Source organism: Microtus ochrogaster, chromosome 4 (assembly GCF_000317375.1).
Source record: "Microtus ochrogaster isolate Prairie Vole_2 chromosome 4, MicOch1.0, whole genome shotgun sequence".
Classification (NCBI taxonomy): Eukaryota; Metazoa; Chordata; class Mammalia; order Rodentia; family Cricetidae; genus Microtus; species Microtus ochrogaster.
In genome coordinates, this window is record NC_022011.1 from 83,265,641 (window position 1) to 83,288,268 (window position 22,628).

A 22,628-nucleotide genomic window follows, 5' to 3' on the forward strand; every position below is an offset into this window, starting at 1 on the left:
CAACGGGGCCTAGTTAATGACACTGGCTAGTCAACAGGGCCTAGTTAATGACACTGGCTAGTCAACGGGGCCTAGTTAATGACACTGGCTAGTCATTGGGGCCTAGTTAATGATACTGGCTAGTCAACAGGGCCTAGTAAATGACACTGGCTAGTCAATGGTACCTAATTAATGACATTGGCTAGTTAATGGTGCCCAGTTAATAGCACATTTAAATATTTAACAAGGTAGATCTTATCTTCTTCTCACAAAAACAAACAAAATCCCAACATCAAAAGTAAAAAATCAAAACCCTGCCAGAAGCTTGAAGGACTCTATTGTGGATTTCTAGTTGCATATTTGTTTCTGGCCGCCACATTCCTACGAGCAGAAGCGTGATGTTCACAGCCCCTTCACATCATGTTCACACACTGAACACTGAATTCTAGGGAGGAGGGCATTAGTAAAGGACTTTAACATCCATGTTTCCTTTTCTTCTCATCAGATTGGTATTTGCTTCCCAAGGATCAGGTGACAATTACTCTACCCTCTGCATGTCTGGCAGGGTGGTGAACATGTAGGAGCTGCTCACACACATGTGAGGGATGAGTGATGAGGAGGTGGAGAACATGCCAGGGAAGCTGGAGCAGTCTCCTTTCAGATCTGAGAAACAGTGTGGACAACAAGTTTCAAGACTGTAAGTATGCTTCTCTTTTAGTGTATTTAACAGTGACATACCATGGGTATGTAAGAGTAAATTTTTCTGAGTCACATGGGTGTAGGAGGGAATTCTGCAAGAGGCTATTTCTAAGATATGTCTGACCCAATGGGATCATTTTAAGAAAAACATTCTAGCAAATATGTATGGGAAAAATAAAAAAAGAGACAATGTTGTACACCTTCACAAAAGGTAATTTGTACCAGAAAGGCAGTACCAATAAGGGAAGTAAAACTGTGAAACGTGGGGAAAAAAAACCAGATTACAAAATATCTTAGCACTAATGGAGAGATGGACCAGTGGTTAAGAACTCTGACTGTTTGCCCAAAGGACCCAGGTTCAGTTCCCAGCTTCCACAGCAGATGGTTCACAATTGCCTTTAATTTCAGTTCTGGGGGATCTGATACCCCCTTCTGGCCTCTGTGTCTCTGTACTTATGTGATGCACATACAGTGAAGGAGGCACTCACAGAAACACATGAAATAAAAACAAATCTTTAAAAAGCAATGCTTTGTGAGAATCTAGATACAACGTGTTACTTCCGAGTTATGTAGAACTACTCCTGCCCATGAAATGGCTGTGAAGTATAATGTGACTAAGCAAACCACCAGGACCCTTTGCGAAATGCTTCTTTCTGGGTTTTAATGAGATGCACACTCTTTACGGTCATCTTACGGATCTAGGCTTGCACTTGGAGTATCAGAGCCATCAGCACGGAGAGTAAGGTGAGAAGGCTGTGGTGCTGGGGCAGAGACAGCACAGAGAGCACAGCCTTCCGGACAGCAGAGGCAGAGGCATGGCTCTTTATTATTTTGGGGTCTACACAGCAGAACACTATGCCAGGGAACAGAAGTGACGTTCTTACAGGGACCACATAGGCGACTTTTCCAACCTCCTAGTTCTGCTCATCAGTCTTCCCCTGTTTGACTGTAGAGGCAGAGAGAACCCCAGTATGCACTAATCTGGACTATTTTTGTCATCTTTGTCCCACATTCAAAGTGAGGAGAGGGGGAGTGTGCTTAAGATAAAATACACATTGCAGTTCTTTTAACCTCTTGTTTACAGAAAAGCTACTCCTTTAAAATCTCACGTGGGATACTCCATGTTCATGTCCATAAAGGACAGTACATTACTGCAAAAAATTAACGAGACACTTCAGGCTAACCACACTAATGAAGATGAGGCAGGAGGAGCTGGAGCTTGAGGCCAGCCTGGGCTACATAATTAGTTCAAGGTCAGACTGGGCTATACAGTTACATTCTATCACAAAATTGAAAAAAAAGGCACAGAGATTAAAACATGATTTTTGATTCATTTTCAAAAATATGTAAATATGGTTAATATAAAACAATACAGGTCCTCAGAATAATTTTTTTGTTGGGATTTCTTGCCATCATAAAAATTGGTTTGAAAATAACAGTCCACACTTCTTACACACGTGCCAGTTGCCAGCACTTTACCACATGTGGCAAGAAAGGGAAAGAAGGATGGGGAGAGGAGAGAGGTGGCACAGCTGGTGGGCACGGCACAAGGGAATCGGAAGGCACAATCACTGCACGTAACATTTCTCTGCAGTGAAAGAAACAAAACTCTTAGATACGTATCAAATAGAAGAGCAGAGGGCCTGGATCTGTGTTGTGTCCTAGGAGGGAGAGGCCTCTTCAGTGTGAGTGTGGACACTGCTGCCCTCTGGTTACCAAGCGGCAGGATGCTGTCTGCTGGCCATGTGCTTGCTATTTCTTCATCTAGCAGGTCCTGAATCACTAGCCTTATTGCATAAGGCTCCTGCCATGGGATTATCTGAATTATATCACCAATTCACACTTTGGGACTCATGTCGGTACATGGCAACACTAAATCTGTTAATATCTGACATCTCTCATCTGCATGCAGAAGGCAAGTAGTACATGAAACTAAAATCACCCACTTACCACCTTAACAAATACACCAATGTCATCATAAAGTACTATTCACTGTAAGTTCTCTGTGTAGAGCTACGAATTAGGTTCTGCGTCTTGCACACGCTGGGCAAGTGCTCTACTACTAAGCTATGCCCTAGCTTTATAACTGCTAATATGTTTTTCTTTTAATTAGTTAAGTTGCCCAGGTAGCCAGATTTCTGTTATTACTTTATCTCTTCTTGATTTTTGTATTATACAACCTTTTGATTAAGCAACTAATTAGACAAAACATTTTATAACTCAACTTGGAGGGAATAAAAAATTAAGAGGATTTCGTTGTACACTGTGGTACATGAAACACTCAAATATTCTTATGTAAACCTCACTCTGCCTGGGAGCTGAGTGGGAGCCCCCAGGATCATCCAAGGCTCTCTACCACACTGTAATCTCTACTACTAGGTGGAAGGGGAGACTCAGTCGCTCTTCATAAACTAATTAATACAAATCCAGAAAAAAATGTCCAGTCAGAGGTAATATGTCATAATAAAGTAGTGACTACCATGAGCCTAGAGGGCCAGGAACTTAAGTTTCCTACTACAGAAAGAGGTTAGAGACATTAAGCATTCAGGCCACATAAGCAATGGTACACATCACAAGCAATGCCCCAGGACACATCAGCGCTCAGTGTCCTTCCCAGAGCCTGGAAAGTAGGCTACAATGACTGAGCAGGCGGGGAAGCTGGCTGTTTCTGCTTTGCTTTTGACATTTTTTTGTGTTTTCTACATGTGGTTATTAGGACAAAGAAAAACTCTTTAAAAATTTTTAAAAATTTGCTTTATTTAGGGTGTGTTTCGGGGTGCATAGGTACTATGGGGAGTTAGTTCTCTCCTTCCACTATGTAGGGCCCAGAGATAAAATCCTTCAGCCAGGAGTCATGGAAGTACCTTTACCTACAGAACCATCTCACCAACTCAGAATAGAGTAATTCTTAAAAGAAGTTGATTAGTTAAAAATATATACAATTTTATGTTAATTAAATAAAGCATATATACAGATTGAAACATCACATGATACCTAATATATATGTACAAATTTATGTGTGAACTAAAAAAAAACTATGGGGTAATAAGTGATGTTATCATACATTATATACATCTAATGCTCAAGTTGGGATAAACGTGTCTCCTGCAACATTTATTTTATTTTACTTTTTGGTAAAAATATCCAGAATCCCTTCCTCTAGCATTTTTGGAATTATGCTAAAATTAATATTGACATCTTACTATACTATAATATAGAATGTGGTATATTTATTTCTCAAATGATAACAACAGAGGGGAGGGGAGGGAAGAGGAGGGAGGGCGAGGTGGGAGCAGAAAAGGAGAAAGTGTTACGTAACAGCAGATTTTTTTTTTCTCCTACAAATCTCCAATCACAGGGTCAGCTGTTCCAAATGGCTTCCGCCTTGCTGAATGCTTTCACCAAAGGTAACCGGTGTCTTGGATTCACCCCCAAAGAAGGGCTGACAGCTGCACACAGCACCAGGCAGCATTACATAACAGGAGCTCAAGAGGCACCCTGAAAGGAGGCTTTGGTGAGGGCGAAGTTACTCTGAACACACTCCACTGAGAGAGAGATAGAGAGAGAGCCATCGGCAGGTCACATGACTGACAATCATCCTGGAAACACTCCAGCTTTCCCACAGCAGACCTGACTGCATATGTGGACAAGCAGTGCCCTTCTAAGCCAGCATCTGTGTGGGAGTGAACTCCCGCTGGGGGCTGGAATCCTTTCAGGGATATTCTCTGAAGTCAACTATGACCCTTTCTCTTTTCTTTTTTTAAAATAATGTTACTCCACAGGCACATTTTAAAAATAATGGAGCTATTTATAACAGGAAGAGTTGGATTCTGAGACTCCTGACCTTAGAGATTTTAAACACTGTGTGCCATGTTTCTCTGTCTCCCAGGAGGCTCTTCTTGACGAAGGACAGTGTGGGAGAGCAAGTCTCAGCTGGGCCTCAGCTTCTACTCCAGAGAGAGAAGTCCCCCATGTTTTATGTGTTTAAAACAGAAAAAAAAAAAAACCCAAATAAAGAAAAAGAAGGACAGAGGGTAGGGTAGGGTAGGGACAGAGTTTGCACTGCTTGCCCAGCACATGCAAGGTTCTAGGTTCTGTCTCCAGTTGTGTGTGTGGTGGGGTCTTTATAGTAACCTGGGTGGCGAGGGTCACACTTGATCACACAGCACTCACTTCTTATAAAGCTATGTGAAAAGAACTAAAGATATGATCTGCAGGAGAGGGGAAAGGATATGCTTGTTTATGCAAATTTTTCAACAGACGTGTTTACTTCCAAACAATAATGACAAAAAATATTTACAGAAACCGACTTAGCACTAAAATGACAATCTCACAGGCCTGTTTTACCTAGTAAACTAGACTGCACCTCTCTGAAGATGCTTTGGAAGTCCCAGAATTTCTAGAACATGCAGGTGATTCTTGCTTACAAACTTAATAGCCATTTTAGGGGGCCATTTTCCTTGTAAAGTCCTGCAAGACCAGGCTATAAATCACCAGAGTCCGGTAGCCGGCTCATTTGTTTGTCTGTTTTCTTCTGGATCTTAAGAGGCTGAGTTGGTTTACGATGTGGCTAAGACTGAGTGTGCTCATGATTTCCATCTCCTGTCAAGGTTTGATCTTCTGAGCTGTCTCAACTCCATTTTAAAGCAAAAATGCCAGTTGAAAAGTACGGTTCATATGATTAATCCCAAAAGGTATGAAGACTACAATCTATTCCTCACTATAGAAAATGCAGGGTACACTGAGGCATAGTGTTTTTGTTTTGAGCGTGAGCAAAATAAATGCTGGTGTTAAAAATCAGGGTGGTTTATAAAGCTGGGGTGAAGTCACTTGATAGAGAGCCTGGTGCCTCTGATATGACAAATAAATATTTAAAAGATTGAATAAATTAACATATCAAAGACAAAAATTTCGAGCTCTAACATCTTTTTGTAAACAAATATTCCCATTCTAACATCAGCATGAATGATTTTCTGTCAAAACGGAATATTCTTGAGCCTTAGACAACTTTTAACTATCAGGAAGTTACCACAGAAATGCTGGCTCATCGGCTGTGAAGTGGAACTGGGTCTCCTCACACATGATTTCACTTTGCATACCCCCTGAACTAGAATGCAAAGGGCACAACTTCAAGGCCGTATACCATGCAGTAAGTACAGGCAAGATCTGGACACAGCTCAGGCCATCATACATATCACCTTCATAAAAGAAGATTTGGGTACACTGCATAAAACATGCCACAGCAGCAATTAAAAACAAAGGTGAAAGCCAACCCCGAGGAAGTGAAGGGAAGCTGTCAGTCACAGCCTCTACGGTTGCAGGGCAGCAATTTTCCTTTAATCGTGGTCAGTTTATTAACGGAGGGAGGAGAAAAGACAGAAACTATGGGAAAGGCACACCATCTGCTCACTCCAGATGCAACTGCACATGCCTGCTACAGCAAAGCCTTTGACCAGAACCCAACATGTAAGAGCTAATCCCCCTGAAATCGCCAACAAAGGTATTTAGACATACTGCAACACAGATACATGCAATGCCTAACTCATGATTCGGAGACCTTTATAATACCAATCAAGACTTACCAATGTATATACAGTAATTAAAGGGAACATTACTACAGCATCTTGAGAAAAATGGGGCTGGAGTTCTATGAGTTTTATTCACCTCTTCCTTAAATAAAATTGGGATTTAGACATCGCTTTCCTTGAATAGCAATAACACTGCAGTCAAATCATGCAATTTTTCAAAGGCTTTGGAAGATGAGCCTTTAACACCACACCTTCTAAGTACTGAGTGCTTCTTATAGGAAAAGGGTCAGAAACAAACATTCTTACCTTGAAATTGTGAACCTTTTCATATTTTGGAATTTGTTCATTTTCTTTCAGAGTCGCTCTTCTAACAAGTGATGTCAACTGCGAATAAGCAAAGAGTTTCAGAGGTTGCCAGATCGTCACGGACGACTTTTGAGAACCCAGTTTCATTCCCAATGCTGCTATCAATAAACCTTGCTGACGGCCCTCTTGTTTTGGTTTGTGAACTGTAGCTCTGTTAGTTTTCCTCCCCGACCAAGACTCTTTGGATGGCATTTTGGAATTCAAAGGAAGGAAAAAAACAAAAACAAAAACAACCTTGTAGCAAGCAGCCTGTGACTGTCGGAGAACTCTACTCAGCTAACACATGAGCATTGCTGCAGCCAGTTCAGAATCCTAACCTAGAGAGCCACAGCCACACCACACGCCAGAGCACGGGGAGGTGCGGGAGGGTGATGAAGCACTTCTTCACAAGGCCGATTAACACGCAAATTCTCTCTTCCTTTTTTTAAAACAGGGCTCTATATTTAAGCTTCTGGAAACTTAAGAGTCTGGAGAAGAAATCAATCTGTGCTACCATACAGAACCTACAGTATCTCTCTCTGGGAGTCCTTTAAAAAGCCAGACAACTGTGACAAACGGAACATCGCTGGAAGCTTTCTTCTCTGCTCAGCACATCAATGTCCATTCTGAATGAGAGATGCCTACATACAGCCTGCAGTCAGTCGCTAGCAACAGACACCGGGAGAACTCACTTGCAGGAGGGGGTGGGGAGGGAGGGATTTGCAGGAGGAAGCACTAGACTGGCTACAGTAAGAGAGGAGACAGCCAATGAAAACCCAGTAACAGTATTTAAGTACTGTGTTCCTCAACGCACTGCTTCCCCCTCCTCTCCTGCAAGATTTTTCTTGCTGGCTCAAGGAAAGAAAAAAAAAAATATGTAGGAAGGTAATGAGTCATCATTAAAGGCAGAGGAAAATTAGCACACAGCACCAGGTTTTCATTTAAGAACAAAACCAAACAAACAAAAATCTCTACTGCCAGGTAAGCTGTGAAAGGCCAGCCCATGTCTTTCTTTGTGCATCGCGTGAGACATGAGCTGCTCCGAGATGAATTGAGCCTTCTTATTTGTGCATTGTGATGGCTGGCTAATTAAAATCCACTTTTATTAAAGATGAACAAAAATGGCAACATACTTTGATGAGAAAGAAAGGAATTTAAGTGTTGCGTTTCCCCCAGAATAGAAAGCATGCATGTGGCACCACTTATATCCTCGAGAGTAGTTTTGTCTGCACTCTGTGTATTAAATTGGAGATCTACACAATTAATAACACCAATATGCTAGTTTTTAGTCTCAACAGTCTGAACTCTGTTCAGAGTTTGAGGTCAGAGGAAGGGAGGTAAGAATAATCCCTCAGTTGCACAGAGCCCAGGGGCAGTGTGGCTGTGATTACCAGATCTGGTACATTTGAAAAAGGGGCTGCTAGCTGAGACTCCAACCCAGTTCTACTCACTCAAGAGCAATGACTACAGTTCCTTAAGGAGCTAGGAGAAATTCAGTCTGTTGCCCCCTTCAGGACATGAAATCATTATATAGCCCTGGCTATCCAAGAACTCACTGTATAGACCAAGCTAACCTTCAGTTTACTGAGATCTGCCTGTCTCTGCCTCCCAAGTGCTGGGACGAACAGTGTGCACCATCATACCCAGGTTCAGGCTTTCCCATTTGGCTCTTTAACCATCTCTCCTCTATTTCCTTGTGCTGGCTATATAATGACTCTTACAATAAATCTGAAGTCTTGTATTTAAACTAATTGGGGGCTGGAGGCTGTAGCTTAGCAGTAGAAGCATGTGTTTGGACTGTACAAGGGCTTGGGTTTGAGCTTTAGACTCAAACCAAACCAAAGCAGAAATTCAATCAACTTAATCACTAAATTCATATTATCTCAGTTTTCATAAAATATAGAAGGTATTCCACCAAAAATTCTAATTTAATTACTATATGAGACATCTTGAAATTATATTAAGACACTGGAAGCAATAACTGGTGCACCTGTAAAGGGAAAGACCAATGCTGGCTGTTGTGGTTGGTAAGGTCTAGCACCTTCTTTTTCTGAGATAGTGTCACCCACTGAATGTGGAGCTCACTGATTTGGCCAAGGAGCTGAATGAGGGCCAGGGCTCTGCCTGTCTCTATCTTTTGCCCAGACACTGCCATACTATGGTTCTATGTGGGTGCTGGGACCCAAACTCAGGTTCTCATGTTTGCACAGAAAGTACTCCTGCACCATCTCTCCAGCCCCATGACTGAGGGCCAATTATCTTTATTTTCTTGAGTCTACACACAGTTACTTTAATTATTTTTTATAGTAATGAAAACATAATCCAGGGCCTCAGGCATGCTAGTCAACCACACTAGATCCTTTGTAGTAAAAGAAATTTAAGCAAATGACAAAGGGAGACAGTAACATTTACTCAAATGCATGGCTCAGTTTTACAAATTCAGGCTTAGATGATCGATAGATTATAAAATGAGACTGAGAGGAGACACACTGGAAAGATGCTTTCCTGCCTAACATGATTCTTCGGCTCAGGCCTCGACTGTCCTGTGACGACAGGAAACATCAGGGCAACAAGACCTTGGTTAAGTTCAGCTCAAAGTCATGTTAACCCAGTCCTCAGTAGGCATCAGATTAAAAAAAAAATTAGGCCCCAAAGGCAAACATAATGGTATTTAATTTTTCAACAATGTATAAAGCAAAGTTCCTAACTTAAAGAAAACAATTACAAGTGTAATCTGAATGATGGGTTTGTTTGGTTTTGTTTTTCTTAAATATTTTGGTCGAGTTCCTATTATGTTCATATCAACCTTTGTGTTTCATCTAAAATAACTGAAATTCAACTTTGCACAAAAAGAGTAGGCTTGTCCAGAAAAATGAATGGCCAGGTAAGTAAATATTTTGTCTAGAGATAAAGTTTATTAAAGACTCAGCAGAGTTCTATAGTTTTTAACTTTTCTATTAATCAAGACATGCTAAGTTAATTACAGCTTGGCCTTGAAGGAGATAGAAATCAAAACTATAGGATCACTGTATGCATGTATGTATGTATGTATGTATGTATGTTGTATGTATGTATGTTGTATGTATGTATGTTGTATGTGTGTGTATGTATGTATGTATGTATGTATGTATGTATGTATGTATGTCAAATAGCTATACCAAATAACTGCCAAAGGTTTGGCCAGTACTGTCCCTGCAACACGAGAACAATCACGCTACTTTTGTGTTAAATTTGGGGACCAGTTTCAAGTGCAAACTCTGAGACTCTGAACCACTGTAAATGTTCTGATGTTGTAGACAAGCGTGTATCATTACGCTTCCATGTATCTGGCCATGTATTGTTAATTATGGCTATAATTTGTCAGTGAGTACTTATGTACCAGGCATTCTGCTGGTTACATATCTAATCTCATGAATCCACAGATAAACCTTGTAAGGCATACATATATTATCCTTGTTTTGTATTTCAGAGAACTGAAACCCATGAAACTAAATCCCCAAAGTAGAATAGACAGGTGGAAGCAGAACGGAGGTCCTAACTAGTAAGGTATATCCACACAGTTGAGAAAATAAGAGGAACTTATTTTCTGAGAGGGTTATTTCTTCTGTCCTGGTGGTTCATCTGCCTCCAGTTTCAAACGCTGATAACAGACTATGAGAGGAGAGAGAGAGAGAGAGAGAGAGAGAGAGAGAGAGAGAGAGAGAGGTGTGTGGGGGGGGAGGGAGAGAGAGGAGACCAATGAAGAAAAGGAAGAGGAACTGATGGTTCCTCAAGTTCAACTCTCAGTCCCATGGAGTAGCAGATGCTCTTCAAAGCTCAACCCAAACTCCTTTTTCCAGGAAGCTTTGGAAAATTCAAACATATTAGGTGTGACCTTACTCATCTGTAAACCTAGGAGTCCTTTACTTGTTTATTAATTATAAGATATATCACAGTCACCCCGTGAACTATAATAACAACCAGCCTGGCAAGACAGGCCCATGATTTCAGCAGTAGCATGAAGGGTATGGGACAAACCAAATGCTTCTGGCTGAATTTAAATGAGATAATACGTGAGAAGAATTTGTCATGATTTTGAGCCAAAAAGTAACTAATAAGTAAGTTTGCCCTTCTTTCCCTTATATTCAAGGGTCTATGTTTCTGAGATTAGGGCTAGTATACTATGTGACTATGGATGAATTAAAAACCCAAGGCCAAAGGCTGGAGAGATGACATGAGGTGCTTTGGGGATAGAATTCTAATTTAACATGTATGTCAGACTCTTGGTGTATATAGCTGAGTGCTGGGATTAAGGCAAGCACCACTACCGCCCAGCTCTCACAGTATCTGTTTTTAACACAAATTCTTAAGAGGTTAGTACTCATCCTAGATCATTTGTCTTCAGCACATTATGTCACCAGGCACTTAGTACTGCTATATGTAGATTGTGCTGTCTATTAGATTCAATGTTAACCAAAATTTCCAAGTGGACTTTAAGTCAAACATTAGAGACTTCTAGATTAGGATTTCTAAATTCCTTAAGTCATGTTCATATTAATAAATATTTATGTTTCATAGGAAACCTCCATCTGCTGGGTTGCTAAATGTTTCAGTCACCGCAAGAATCAGATTATAACTTCTAACTCGTTCCTCATCACAGTTCCTATTGCAGTACCCTAATATTGATCAAAACCATGCTATCTAAACAGATAAGGTATGTCATGCTGGGTCAGTTGGGGAGCACGTCAGAGTAGCGATGGTATGGCGCATGGGGATACAGAGTAGTGTACTTCATCTGGCAATGGTAACAGAGGTCTGAAGGCACACGACTTCACTTCCTTAAACACCAATACACAAAGAAGGGTCCTCAGGAACATGGTTCAGACATGACCACTGTCCACCGCACCACCTGCTGTAAACTAGTCTGTGCCGTGACTCTACTATGTGCATGCTTTACAGCAAGGTGACGATATTTAAGAAATACAGCTAGATGTGGGGAGACCCAGACCACTTTGGGTGGTGACATCCCTGAGCAGGTGGTCCTGGGTGGTATAAGAAAGTGGAGTAGGCAAGCCAGTAAACAACTCCGTCATGTGTGTATCAGTTACTGCCTCCAGGTTCCTGCCTTGATCTTGACCTGACTTTCCCGGATGGATTACAAACCTTAAGATGAAATACCATCCCCCAAAGAAATAAAATTAGTTTCCTTTTGGGTACTTCCTGAAAAAACTTTTTATATCATATCCATAATATTTCAACTTATGAAATTCCTTCCAGTTCAAAGGTTTCTAATAAATTAGAGAAAACTTTAGTAATCTCTAATTTTGCTGCTGCCCTTCCTGCCCGAGACAGTCATTAGACTGAGTATGTGGTCTTTCTTGAAAATCAATGCTTAATAGGGCTGGAGGCATAAGGATGAGGCCTGCAAATGAATGGTATATTAAGAGAAGGGACTGAGAGGTGACTCAGCAGCTCAGAGTACTGGCTGCTCTTCCAGAGAACCTGGGTTGAATTCTTGGTACCTACATGGCAGTTCACAACTGTCTGTAACTGCAATCCAGGGGATCTGACACCCTTACACAGACATGCTGCAGGAAAACCACCAACACACATATAATAAAAATAAATAATTCATCAAAAAATTTAAGAAGTACACACACACACACACACACACACACTCAGCCTGAAATGACAGACCCTTGAGAGGCAAAAGAAAGGAATAAAGTCAGATTTACCTTCTCTTAGTTCTATTTTGTTACCGTAAAGCACCTACTCACTGGTGTCGTCCTCTACAGAGGACAGGACTGTAACTGGAGATCTGAGGCTAAACTGGTCACCTGGCCAGATGGGACCAGGGCTTCGCTATCATCGCCAAGAAATGCCCTTCCCAGCAAAGGCTGGTGAACAGGGATGAGCACGCAGAAGGTGCAGGGGGCCATTCTCAACACCCAGAATGTTTTAATGCAAAGGTGTTCTCAATCACCACTCCATAACACTGCTGCTCTAGGAAGACAGGAGGTATTTACCTCGGGTTTAAGAATGACATCGGCGCGAGGGGTACACCCACACACTGAGACAATGGGGATGATCTTTCGGGAATTCACCAAGACCAGCTAGCCTGGGTCTGAAAAAGCATGGGATAAAACCGGACTTAAATAGCGGACAATGAGGACTACTGAGAACTCAAGAACAATGGCAATGGGTTTTTGATCCTACTGCACATACTGGCTTTGGGGGAGCCTAGGCAGTTTGGATGTTCAACTTACTAAACCTGGATGGAGGTGGGGGCTCCTTGGACTTCCCACAGGTCAGGGAACCCTGATTGCTCTTCAAGCTGATGAGGGAGAGGGACTTGATTGGGGGAGGGGGAAGGAAATGGGAGGCGGTGGCGGGGAGGAGGCAGAAATCCTTAATAAATAAATAAATTAAAAAAAAGAGTTAGCAAATAAAAAGCAAGAGCTAGTGGGCCAAGCAGTTGTTTAAATTAAAAAAAAAATATCCCCCCAAAATAAAAAAAAAAAAAGAATGACATCGGAACAGGTCTGAAGCCCTTGGAAAAGCTTTCTGTCCCAAGCCTGACTCTGTAAACATGTTACATATTAAGAAGTAACCTACTTCATAATAATTTTAACTACTGTATTATTCTGCCAATCTACTCACAAAAACAAAAAAATAGTCAGGTTCAGCTTTTATGCTGCCCTGCAGCAGGGCTCTTTCACAGAATTTAGGATTCCAGAAGAATTTTTGCTACACAGGTTTTTTTTTTTTTTTTTTTTTTTTGGTTTTTCGAGACAGGGTTTCTCTGTGGTTTTGGAGCCTGTCCTGGAACTAGCTCTTGTAGACCAGGCTGGTCTCGAACTCACAGAGAGTCCGCCTGCCTCTGCCTCCCGAGTGCTGGGATTAAAGGCGTGCGCCACCACCGCCCGGTTTACATAGGTTATTTTATTCTGTTCTCACATTCCTGTTTTTCAGATGGGAAATCCATCAGTATTATGGTATTTGCTTAGAAGCAGAGAATCAAGGTAGCTATGACGGAAATCCAGGCCTCATAATTTCCTATCCTGCCTCTCTCGTCTCTGCTATGCTCCATGGAGACCCAGGGACATGACTGACACCGACTGCAAATAGGGCTGAGGATGACAATGCAATACTAAGCACTTTTGAATTAAATTCAATTAACAAGTATTTCATGGAGTAGAATATGCTATGGCTTCACCAGTAAAATTAGTAAATGCCATAAGGCCACATGCTGTCTTCATAAGGGTCAGATATTAAAGAGATAAATATATATTTCATGAATTCATTATTAGAGTACATATTAGTGGATAAAAGATATTTTCATCCTTCAGTTCCCAATCCCATTTTCTAAGAAAGCCTGGATTTCCCCATTAATCTGTTTATACTCTCCTTCTAAGCTGCTCCACCCTCTCCTGGGGCTTCTGAGACAGGTGACTTCTTTCCAGCCCTCCATCCAGATCTCTGTTTCCTTCTATGATGAATGTGCCTTTAAACACCCTCAAAGTACACACAATGGTTTAGCTTGTGATCATCTCACAGAGTCTTAGCAGAAATAATGTAGACAGGAGGCTGCAGCTTAGTTTGCCTAATTGCTAATTACATTAGTTTTTAAAAAGTAAGTAAAGCTTAGTGCTATTTATAATGTGGTTCACGAGTCAGATAATTTATAAATGAATCTCAGATCAACTTAACAGTGATCTAGGGTCTTAGGAAGGGATGAACGATGAAGAGCACCTCTCCCCAATAGAGATATTGGGAGGCTGAGATGAAATATGTAAGATGTACAGAAAGCATCCAGAATACAGCAAGCGTTCAAAGCTCTCAGAGAGGAGGAAGAATGTTGAGACCAGTGCTTCTCTCGTCATTTTGACACGGTGCTCAGAAAAGGAAGACACACATAAATTTTGCAGGAGAACGATTATTCCAGCCTCCTTTCTGAGTTGTTGGAAAATATTGAATATAAAGAAAATGCATAAAAATGTTCTTTTTGTTTTACAGTTATTAGTAGAATCCAATGGCTGGCCAGGAATACAAGAAAGAAGGGCTTTTAAAACACCATTTCTTCATTTGACAGTAAATATGGCTACAAAACAATGAACTGGAGACATGCGGGAGAGAAAATCTGGGATGACAGAAGTATCTCAGCAACACTGCTGCCCTGAGGAGACAGTGAACTGAAGACATTTGCAGCACTGAGGGGCAGGGGCCGCCTGAAATGAGACACATTCCTGAGCTGCAGGTCTCATTTCTAAAGGCTGTTTACAGGACCCAAAAATTTATTTTTGGAATAGCATTAAGGAATAACAAAGTTCTAGGAAAGTTCCTTCATGGGTAAAAACTGTGAGAATAAATCTCAAGACAATATGAGAAGGAAAGAGAATGTGGGCACTGCCTATCCTTAGCAAGCAGAGTTCCAAGTTTGATCATTTTTCCTTCTATAAACTCAAGGCTGCAACTCATTCTGAGTTGAGATTATTTTACCATTTTCAAAAGCAAGGTAGACACTGGAATAAGGATGGGCAGCTGAGGATGTAAGTGGATGCAATCATTACATTTTTCACTGTCAGAATTTCAAACTATGCCATCAGTTGAATGTTACAAATGCTGATATATTTTATCATACCTAAAATTACATTGTTAATATCAGAATTAGTCTCACCAGGAAAACCCCTCATATAGTAGAGAGCTTTCAAATTCTCATTTGAGAACCAAAACAACTGCAAAACAATAAACTGAAAACACACAGGAGAGAAAATGTGTGATAATGTATATCTTTGCAATGTCCTTATTGTTTAAGAGTCAGTATTTTAAGATAGTGAGCACAGGGTTTAGTGCATTATATTATACCAATGATACTGTTCCTAATGAACAATAGTGAGCAATGAATCTCACTATTGAATATCACTAAGTGTTGTCACTTAGCCTTGGTTCTGAACGCACGAGTGTACTTTGCACTGTGCATGTAGCCTAGCCACCCAAAACAAGAAATGCTGCCCAAAATACTCTGGTTTGGACAAAAAATTACAGTACCCTTATATTCCAATGATTTGCTCTTAAAAACTGTAATGGCTTAGTTATGGTGGGAAAAAAGACTTTTGTTATTATACTTCAGCATCTAAAGACCAAATTAGTATGTCTTTGGGTTATATTGTGTTAGAACAGTTGACTTTAAAGTCAACTTTTAAAAGCTGCTGTTTTCATGAATGAAGTCTGGCATGGGATTAGGCAGAATTACCAACAATTTCTGAAATGACCCAAACACAAGTATTTCTGCACTCTGGACTATGGATTTATGGGAAACCAACTTTCTTAGCACTAATGATCAAAAGCAAAATAGAATCATCCCTAAAAATGCTAACGATGGTCTAAATCTTTTTGCATGAAGCATTCAGTTGAGAATTATGTAAAACTGAAGTAATTCATCTTATTAGTAGGCAAATTTGCTTTAGACTTAAAGAAGTAGTCAAATTATATGTATACCAAAGAATCATTTTAAAATTAATTTCTCTATGACTTATACAAAGGGACTGTTCAAAATTTTCTGGGTGAAATGTGGTCATGTTAGAAAAGTTTAAAAGGTTCGAATCTGGAAAATAAGTGAAGAAAGACTTCCTTCCACTCTCGGAAAAGAGGTCAGTAACAAACTGCACCTTTCAAGCAATACAACTTTGGCAAGTTTGTATCTGGTATCCTGAAGGTGAGAGATTCCTGCTACTTAACAGACTTTTCTAAAGAGATGGATTGACACATGTGTTTTTTGTAACTTATAAAATGTGTCAACATTGTAAGAACCACATAACTCCGTGAACCAACCAGCATCTTCCAAATGACTGAGACGGGACCATTCACAGTGGGTGGATCCTCTCAAAGTTCTAGATGCACCAAGAGGTTCTGGTACAACTAAGACACCACAGGATTTCAGATTCCACTTGGAAATAAATTTATTATGGTACTGTATCAAAGAGAGTCATTCACAATTATCTGACAAAGTTTCTAAAACCTTCCCCTATTCAGCTGCATAATCAGATTTTCTTCTTATACTCTAATCAAAACAATGTGTCACCATGAACTGAATGCAGAATCATTTCTGAGAATCCCTTTCCCCTTAGTAGCACTGTACAGTCTAGAGAGACTTACACAAATGGAAAGCAACAGCATTCTTTTTGTCTGTGTTTTAAGAAAGGGATTTACTTTGTAGCCCACACCAGCTGAACTCACTTTGTAGCAATAGGATGGCCTCAAACCCAGTGGAATCCTACTGCCTCAGTCTATGAGTGGGTGTGTACTACTATGACTAATTTCATGATGCCATTTTCTAAAGTTTTTTTGTTTAATCTAATAATAATAATAATGTTATCCTGTTTCCAAGTAATTCTATTATTTCCTTGAAATAACTATTTTTAAAACCTGTTTTAATTCCCAGTATAATATCAACAGAAAGAAGCCATATAAGCAAAAATCCTTAACAGTTTTTAATAATTTTAAAATATAATATAGTTCTGAGTCCAAGAAATGAGAGAACGACATAGTTTTCAGTGTGTAACAAAACCACCACATGTGCAAATATGTAAGCACATTCACACAGACATGGCTCCATGTGAGCCTACTGTGACATTTCTGCAGGGATTTCTGCTTTATATAAAGCTCAGAGTGAGAACACTGCTGACACCTTAGTCAAGTCTCTTTACCACCATGAATTTTAGAAATTTAAAGTGTGTTTTCTTGTGTTTACTATTCCATTTCCCCAGCATTAGCATTAGTAATAGCATCCTTTCCTTATCTATAAAATGTCAATCCTTATTGTTACAGGCTTCCCTATTTCTAAGAAATAGCATGGGAAGGGTTACAGTGTCAAGAGATGGAGAGGCCTCTTGTTCCTGTTCCCTTCTGCTTGTACATTGTAACAAACTTCTGTAGCATGTTCTAAAGTCTCCAGAGGACTTCTGATTTGAAAGGTACTCCAATAGCCTTGAAATCTTGTTTACTTAGGAGGTGACAATAACTGGTCTATTATCAGTTTCAAAGAGCTAAGAGTCTCAACCTTAATAATGAAATGATAGCCAGCACTTTGAAGACTGAAATGTTGGAAATCTGAGGTTGCCTACCCTAATTTAAACCAAACATCAAAAAATGTGAAGTTGTGAGGAATTACCTAAATATAATAAATGTGATATGCTTCATATTATTAATGTTAATACATGTTTAGTTATCAATAGTTTTCATAAAGATAAACCGTTATTACATGGCTCAAGAATTAAGCATCCAAAGAAATTTACTCACTGCATTCTAAGTACACTATTTGATATTCACAAGTTGAATTAGTGTAAATTTTGTACATTTATCACTTTCCATATCAATCCTTTATTAATTATTTAGTTTTATTGTTCCCATGAAACAAGACTTGAAATTTGTATTTCCCCACATCCCTGAATTTGAATATTTCTGTGATACTTAAGGAAAGGAGAATTGCATTTTCCACAAGGGACAATTAGAGAATAAAGTTACATTATAAGAGAGGATATTGTTTTCTTAAAAATATACAATTTAATACAAATTGAACAGAAATAGATTTTCTTATTGTATACAATGAAGTCTCACTCTGTTGACACTAGATAGGGATACTGCAAAAGCTAAGAGAGAGCTGTGTTTCTGCAGGGATATGCTCAGTGGGTGAAGGGCCCATCCAATTGATCTCTGGTGTTCTAACTTCTCCTTTTTTAGTAAATCAAAATCCTAAAGGGCAGCGACTCTCTTAAATATTGCGGAGTCCAGTATTCAAGCTCTATGATGGTACCAAGGAGGACTTGGTTAAAAGGCCTGGATATCTTTTATGAGTTCATTCTTAAAATAAAAGACTGTATTCTTAAAGCTAGCCTAGAATCCCTTGAAACCTCAGCATGGATTATTTTAGTGTCAGTATAAAACCCATCCCTGCTGGGCAGTGGTTGCACACACCTTTAATTCCAGCACTTGGGAGGCAGAGGCAGGTAGATCTTTGTGAGTTCAAGGCCAGCCTGGTCTACAGAGCTAGTTCCAGGATAGCCAGGGCTGTTACACAGAGAAACCCTGTCTCAAAAAACAAACAAAAATTCCTAAAAGTTTGCAGAAAATAATCTGAAAGAAATACTTCACCAGGTTCCAACCTATAGAGGCTCTGCTTTTATTCTCAGGGTTAGAATCTTTAGAATGTACACTAGGAAGCTAGAAGATAGTTACAATTTCCTGAGGCCCAAGGAAATCGTGAGCAACAACACAAGGCAAGATAACATCCTGCCTTGCACCCAAAATGCTATTAGTCCTAAGAGTGAAGAGTTGGCTTCTGCTGACAAACTTTAAATGGAGACTTTGTCAATAGTGATAATTTCCTCACTGAATCCTAAAAATGGTGAAATGTCAATTGTGGGTGACTTTCTAATAGCTTCTTTCCCAACTTTCTAGTCAGCAGCCAAGAAAGATATTTTATTTGTTCAATTGGCCTAGATACAGAAATTCTCCCCAAACTGCAGCTGGCTTAGAAATTACAATTTGGCATTCTTGGCCTGGTTCATTAGAGCTGAAGAACTGATGGGTTTATCTTCCACCTTCCTCTTTTCATCTGTTTTCCCAGTGACTTTCAATTACTCTCCTTTCTGCAGGTCATAAAGAAAGACAGATGAAAGTCACATAAACAATTTCCCAGGTTTCACTGAGGTTTTCTTTGGCCAGCACAGCATAGGATTCCTCAGCATGGTCTACATGGACTCCACATACGACTGACAGCTACCAACCTCGTCTTGACCCCATGGGACACATCCCATACAGAAATGCATTTGGTCACCATCCTCACAAACTATTTCACATCTAAGGGACAAGTTTTCTAGATCGCAGATGCTTCACCTAAAATGGCCAGTGTCCCTCCCTGCCTTGCAGGAACATTTCAAGGATCCTGAGTCCACACAGGAAAAAACATACAGTATGAAGTTTAGCTGAATAACTATGCTTTCTTTTTGTCTCCAGTTACAGAAAATGTTACATTCTTGTGAATTCCATGACACCAGACAAGCATATGATCAAAGCACACATAAATTAAAATTAAGAAATCTAAAAAAACCCAATCCCATATTAATCAATGCACTGGTATCTATGAATCACTATCAGATTGGAAGGTATCCCATGCTCTTGGGTAGGTAGAATAACATAGTAAAAATGGCAATCTTACCAAAGGAATCTACAGATTCAATGCAATGCCCATCAAAATCCCAGCAAAATTTTTCACAGACCTCAAAAGAACAATACTCAACTTCATATGGGAAAACAGAAAAACAGAGGTTAGCCAAAATAATCCTGTACAACAAAAGAACTTTTGGAGGCATCACAATCCTGGACTTCGAATTCTACTATAGAGCTACACTAATGAAAACAGCCTGGTATTGGCATAAAAACAGACAGAAGAACCAATGGACTCGAATTGAAGACCCAGATATCAATCCATATACCTACAAACACCTGATTTTTTGACAAAGAAGCTAAAAATATATGGAAAAAGCATAATCAACAAATGGTGCTGGCATAACTGAATATTAACGTGTATAAGAATGCAAATATATCTATATCTATCACCATGCACAAAACTCAAGTCCAGATGGATCAAAGACCTCAATATAAACACAAACTTAACTTCATAGAAAAGAAAGTGAGAAGTATACTTGAATGCACTGGCACAGAGAACCACTTCCTAAATTTAAGTCCAGTAGCAAAGACACTAAGAAAAACAATTAATAAATGGGTCCTCCTGAAACTGAGAAACTTCTGTAAAGCAAAGGACATGGTAAACAAGACAAAAGAACAGATTACAGATTGGGAAAGGATCTTCACCAATCCCACATCTGACAGAGGATTTATCTCCAAAAAATATAAAGAACTCAAGAAATTGGTCATCAAAAGAACAAATAATCAAATTTTTAAAAAAGGAGGGGGGTACAGATCTAGACAGAGAACTCTTAACAGAGGAATCTCCAATGGCTGAAAGACACTTAAGGAAATGCTCAACATCCTTAGCCATGAGAGAAATGCAAATCAAAACAACTCTGAGATTCCACCTTACACTTGTAAGAATGACCAAGATCAAAAACAATGATAACAGCTTCTGCTGGAGAGGATGCGAGGTAAGAGGAGTGCTCTATTGCTGGTGGGAGTGCAAACCAGTAGAGCAGCTTTGGAAATCAGGACAGTGATTTCTCAGAATATTAGGAAACAACCTACCTAAAGATCTAGCAATACTACTGTTGGGTGTACACCCAAAAGGTGCTCAATCATACCACAAGGACATGTGCTCAACAATATGCTCACAGCAGCATTGTTTGTAATAGCAAGAACCTGGAAACAACCTAGATGCCCCTCGGCTAAAGAATGGATAAGGAAATGTGGTTTATTTACACAATGGAGTACTATACAGTGGGAAAAACAATGACATCTTGAAATTTGCAAGCAAATGGATGAATTTAGAAAAAAATCATACTGAGTGAGGCAACCCAGAATCAGAAAGACAAATATAATATGCATTCACTCATAAGTGGCTTTTAGACATAAAGCAAAGAAAAACCAGCCTTCAATTCACAATCCCAGAGAACCTAGATGACAAAGAGGACCCTAACAGAGACATACGTGGATCTATATAGGCATGAGAAAAAGACAAAATCTCCTGAGTAAATTGGGAGTGTGAGTGTCACGGGAGATGATAGAAATGGAGAGGGGAGGAAGAGAGGGTAGTGTAGAAAAATGTATAGCTCAAAAAAAAAAACAATTAAAAAAAACCCTATTATCAGACTGGGATGAATTGAGATTCATGAAAGCTAAGGTTCATGACTTGTTCAAGGTCATATAACTGATACACAATGATCAAACATGCTCCTTGAAAACAGATAACTGTGTTACCTTCAGAAGAGTATCTTACAGAGGATAAACCACTATCAGAAGTTCTGTGCCGAAGTTGTAGCTTTCGTATAAATCATCAGTTTGAGAATTGCAACCCTGGCACACTGGAGAGTTCTGTGAAAGGGTGTTCACAAACTGAGCTAACCCTTCAAGAAGCTACATTCTGTCCCAAACTTGGACATGCAAGTTTGTCGGGGACTGAGGTAGACCAAGGCAGGGCTAAGAAAAGAAGTTAAAATTCACCATGACGTCATACATCCACAATCCAGAACTTGAAAAGTAGAAGTAGGACGGTCAGGAGTGTAAGGCCAGGCTAGGCCACATGAAACATTGTCTTTGTTGTTTGTTTGTATATATGCCTGTGCACCACATGCATGCAGTATCCGTGGAAGCAAGAAGACAACACTGAATCCTTTGGGACTGGAGGTACAAATGCTTGTGAGCCATTATGTGGGTGCTGGGAATCAAACCCAGGCTGGGAGAGCAGCCACTGCTCTTAACTGCTGAGCTATCTCTCCAGCCATATGCATGATGAAGAAAACTAGCAGATTAAATAGATATAAGAAAAGGGAATAGCAAGGTATGGGTCAAAAGATGTGGAGGCAAGAAGGAAAGAAGGAAGGAAGGAAGGAAGGAAGGAAGGAAGGAAGGAAGGAAGGAAGGAAGGAAGGAAGGGAGGGAGGGAGGAAGGATGGATGGATAAATCAAGCGTCATTTTTAAAGATTGCTGTATGGCATTCCTCTAATGTCAATTTTATTATTTAAGATTAAGTTTATATAAGTCAGTCTGTTGATTTCTAAGGAGATACAGATAAAATGGCAAAACTTTTTTTTTTGGTTTGGCACAAACATTTTTTTTTTGCACTACTTTAGTTATGTTCCATAAGTTTTTTTTTCTTTTTATTTATTTATTTATTAAAGATTTCCGTCTCTTCCCCGCCACCGCCTACCATTTCCCTCCCGCTCCCCCAATCAAGTCCCCCTCCCTCCTCAGCCCGAAGAGCAATCAGGGTTCCCTGCCCTGAGGGAAGTCCAAGGAACCCCCACCTCCATCCAGGTCTAGTAAGTTGAGCATCCAAACTGCCTAGGCTTCCAAAAGCCAGTACGTGCAGTAGGATCAGAAACCCATTGCCATTGTTCTTGAGTTCTCAGTAGTCCTCATTGTCC

At 40.0% G+C, this 22,628-nt stretch overlaps 1 protein-coding gene across 5 annotated transcripts in view; it reads right to left on the minus strand.

Annotated features, from left to right (window-relative positions):
* Positions 1 to 22,628, minus strand: part of Chn1 (chimerin 1) — a 154,854-nt gene that overhangs the window by 42,746 nt on the left and 89,480 nt on the right. For 3 of the 5 annotated variants that reach the window (XM_005346583.2, XM_013345934.1, XM_026777441.1), the window contains one exon: positions 6,513 to 6,590. In XM_005346583.2, coding sequence (XP_005346640.1) covers positions 6,513 to 6,590 — 78 coding nt within the window. Of the gene's footprint in view, positions 1 to 6,512; positions 6,591 to 6,806; positions 7,240 to 22,628 lie in introns of those variants that run through there. The other 2 variants (XM_013345935.2, XM_013345937.2) reach the window with 2 other exon arrangements.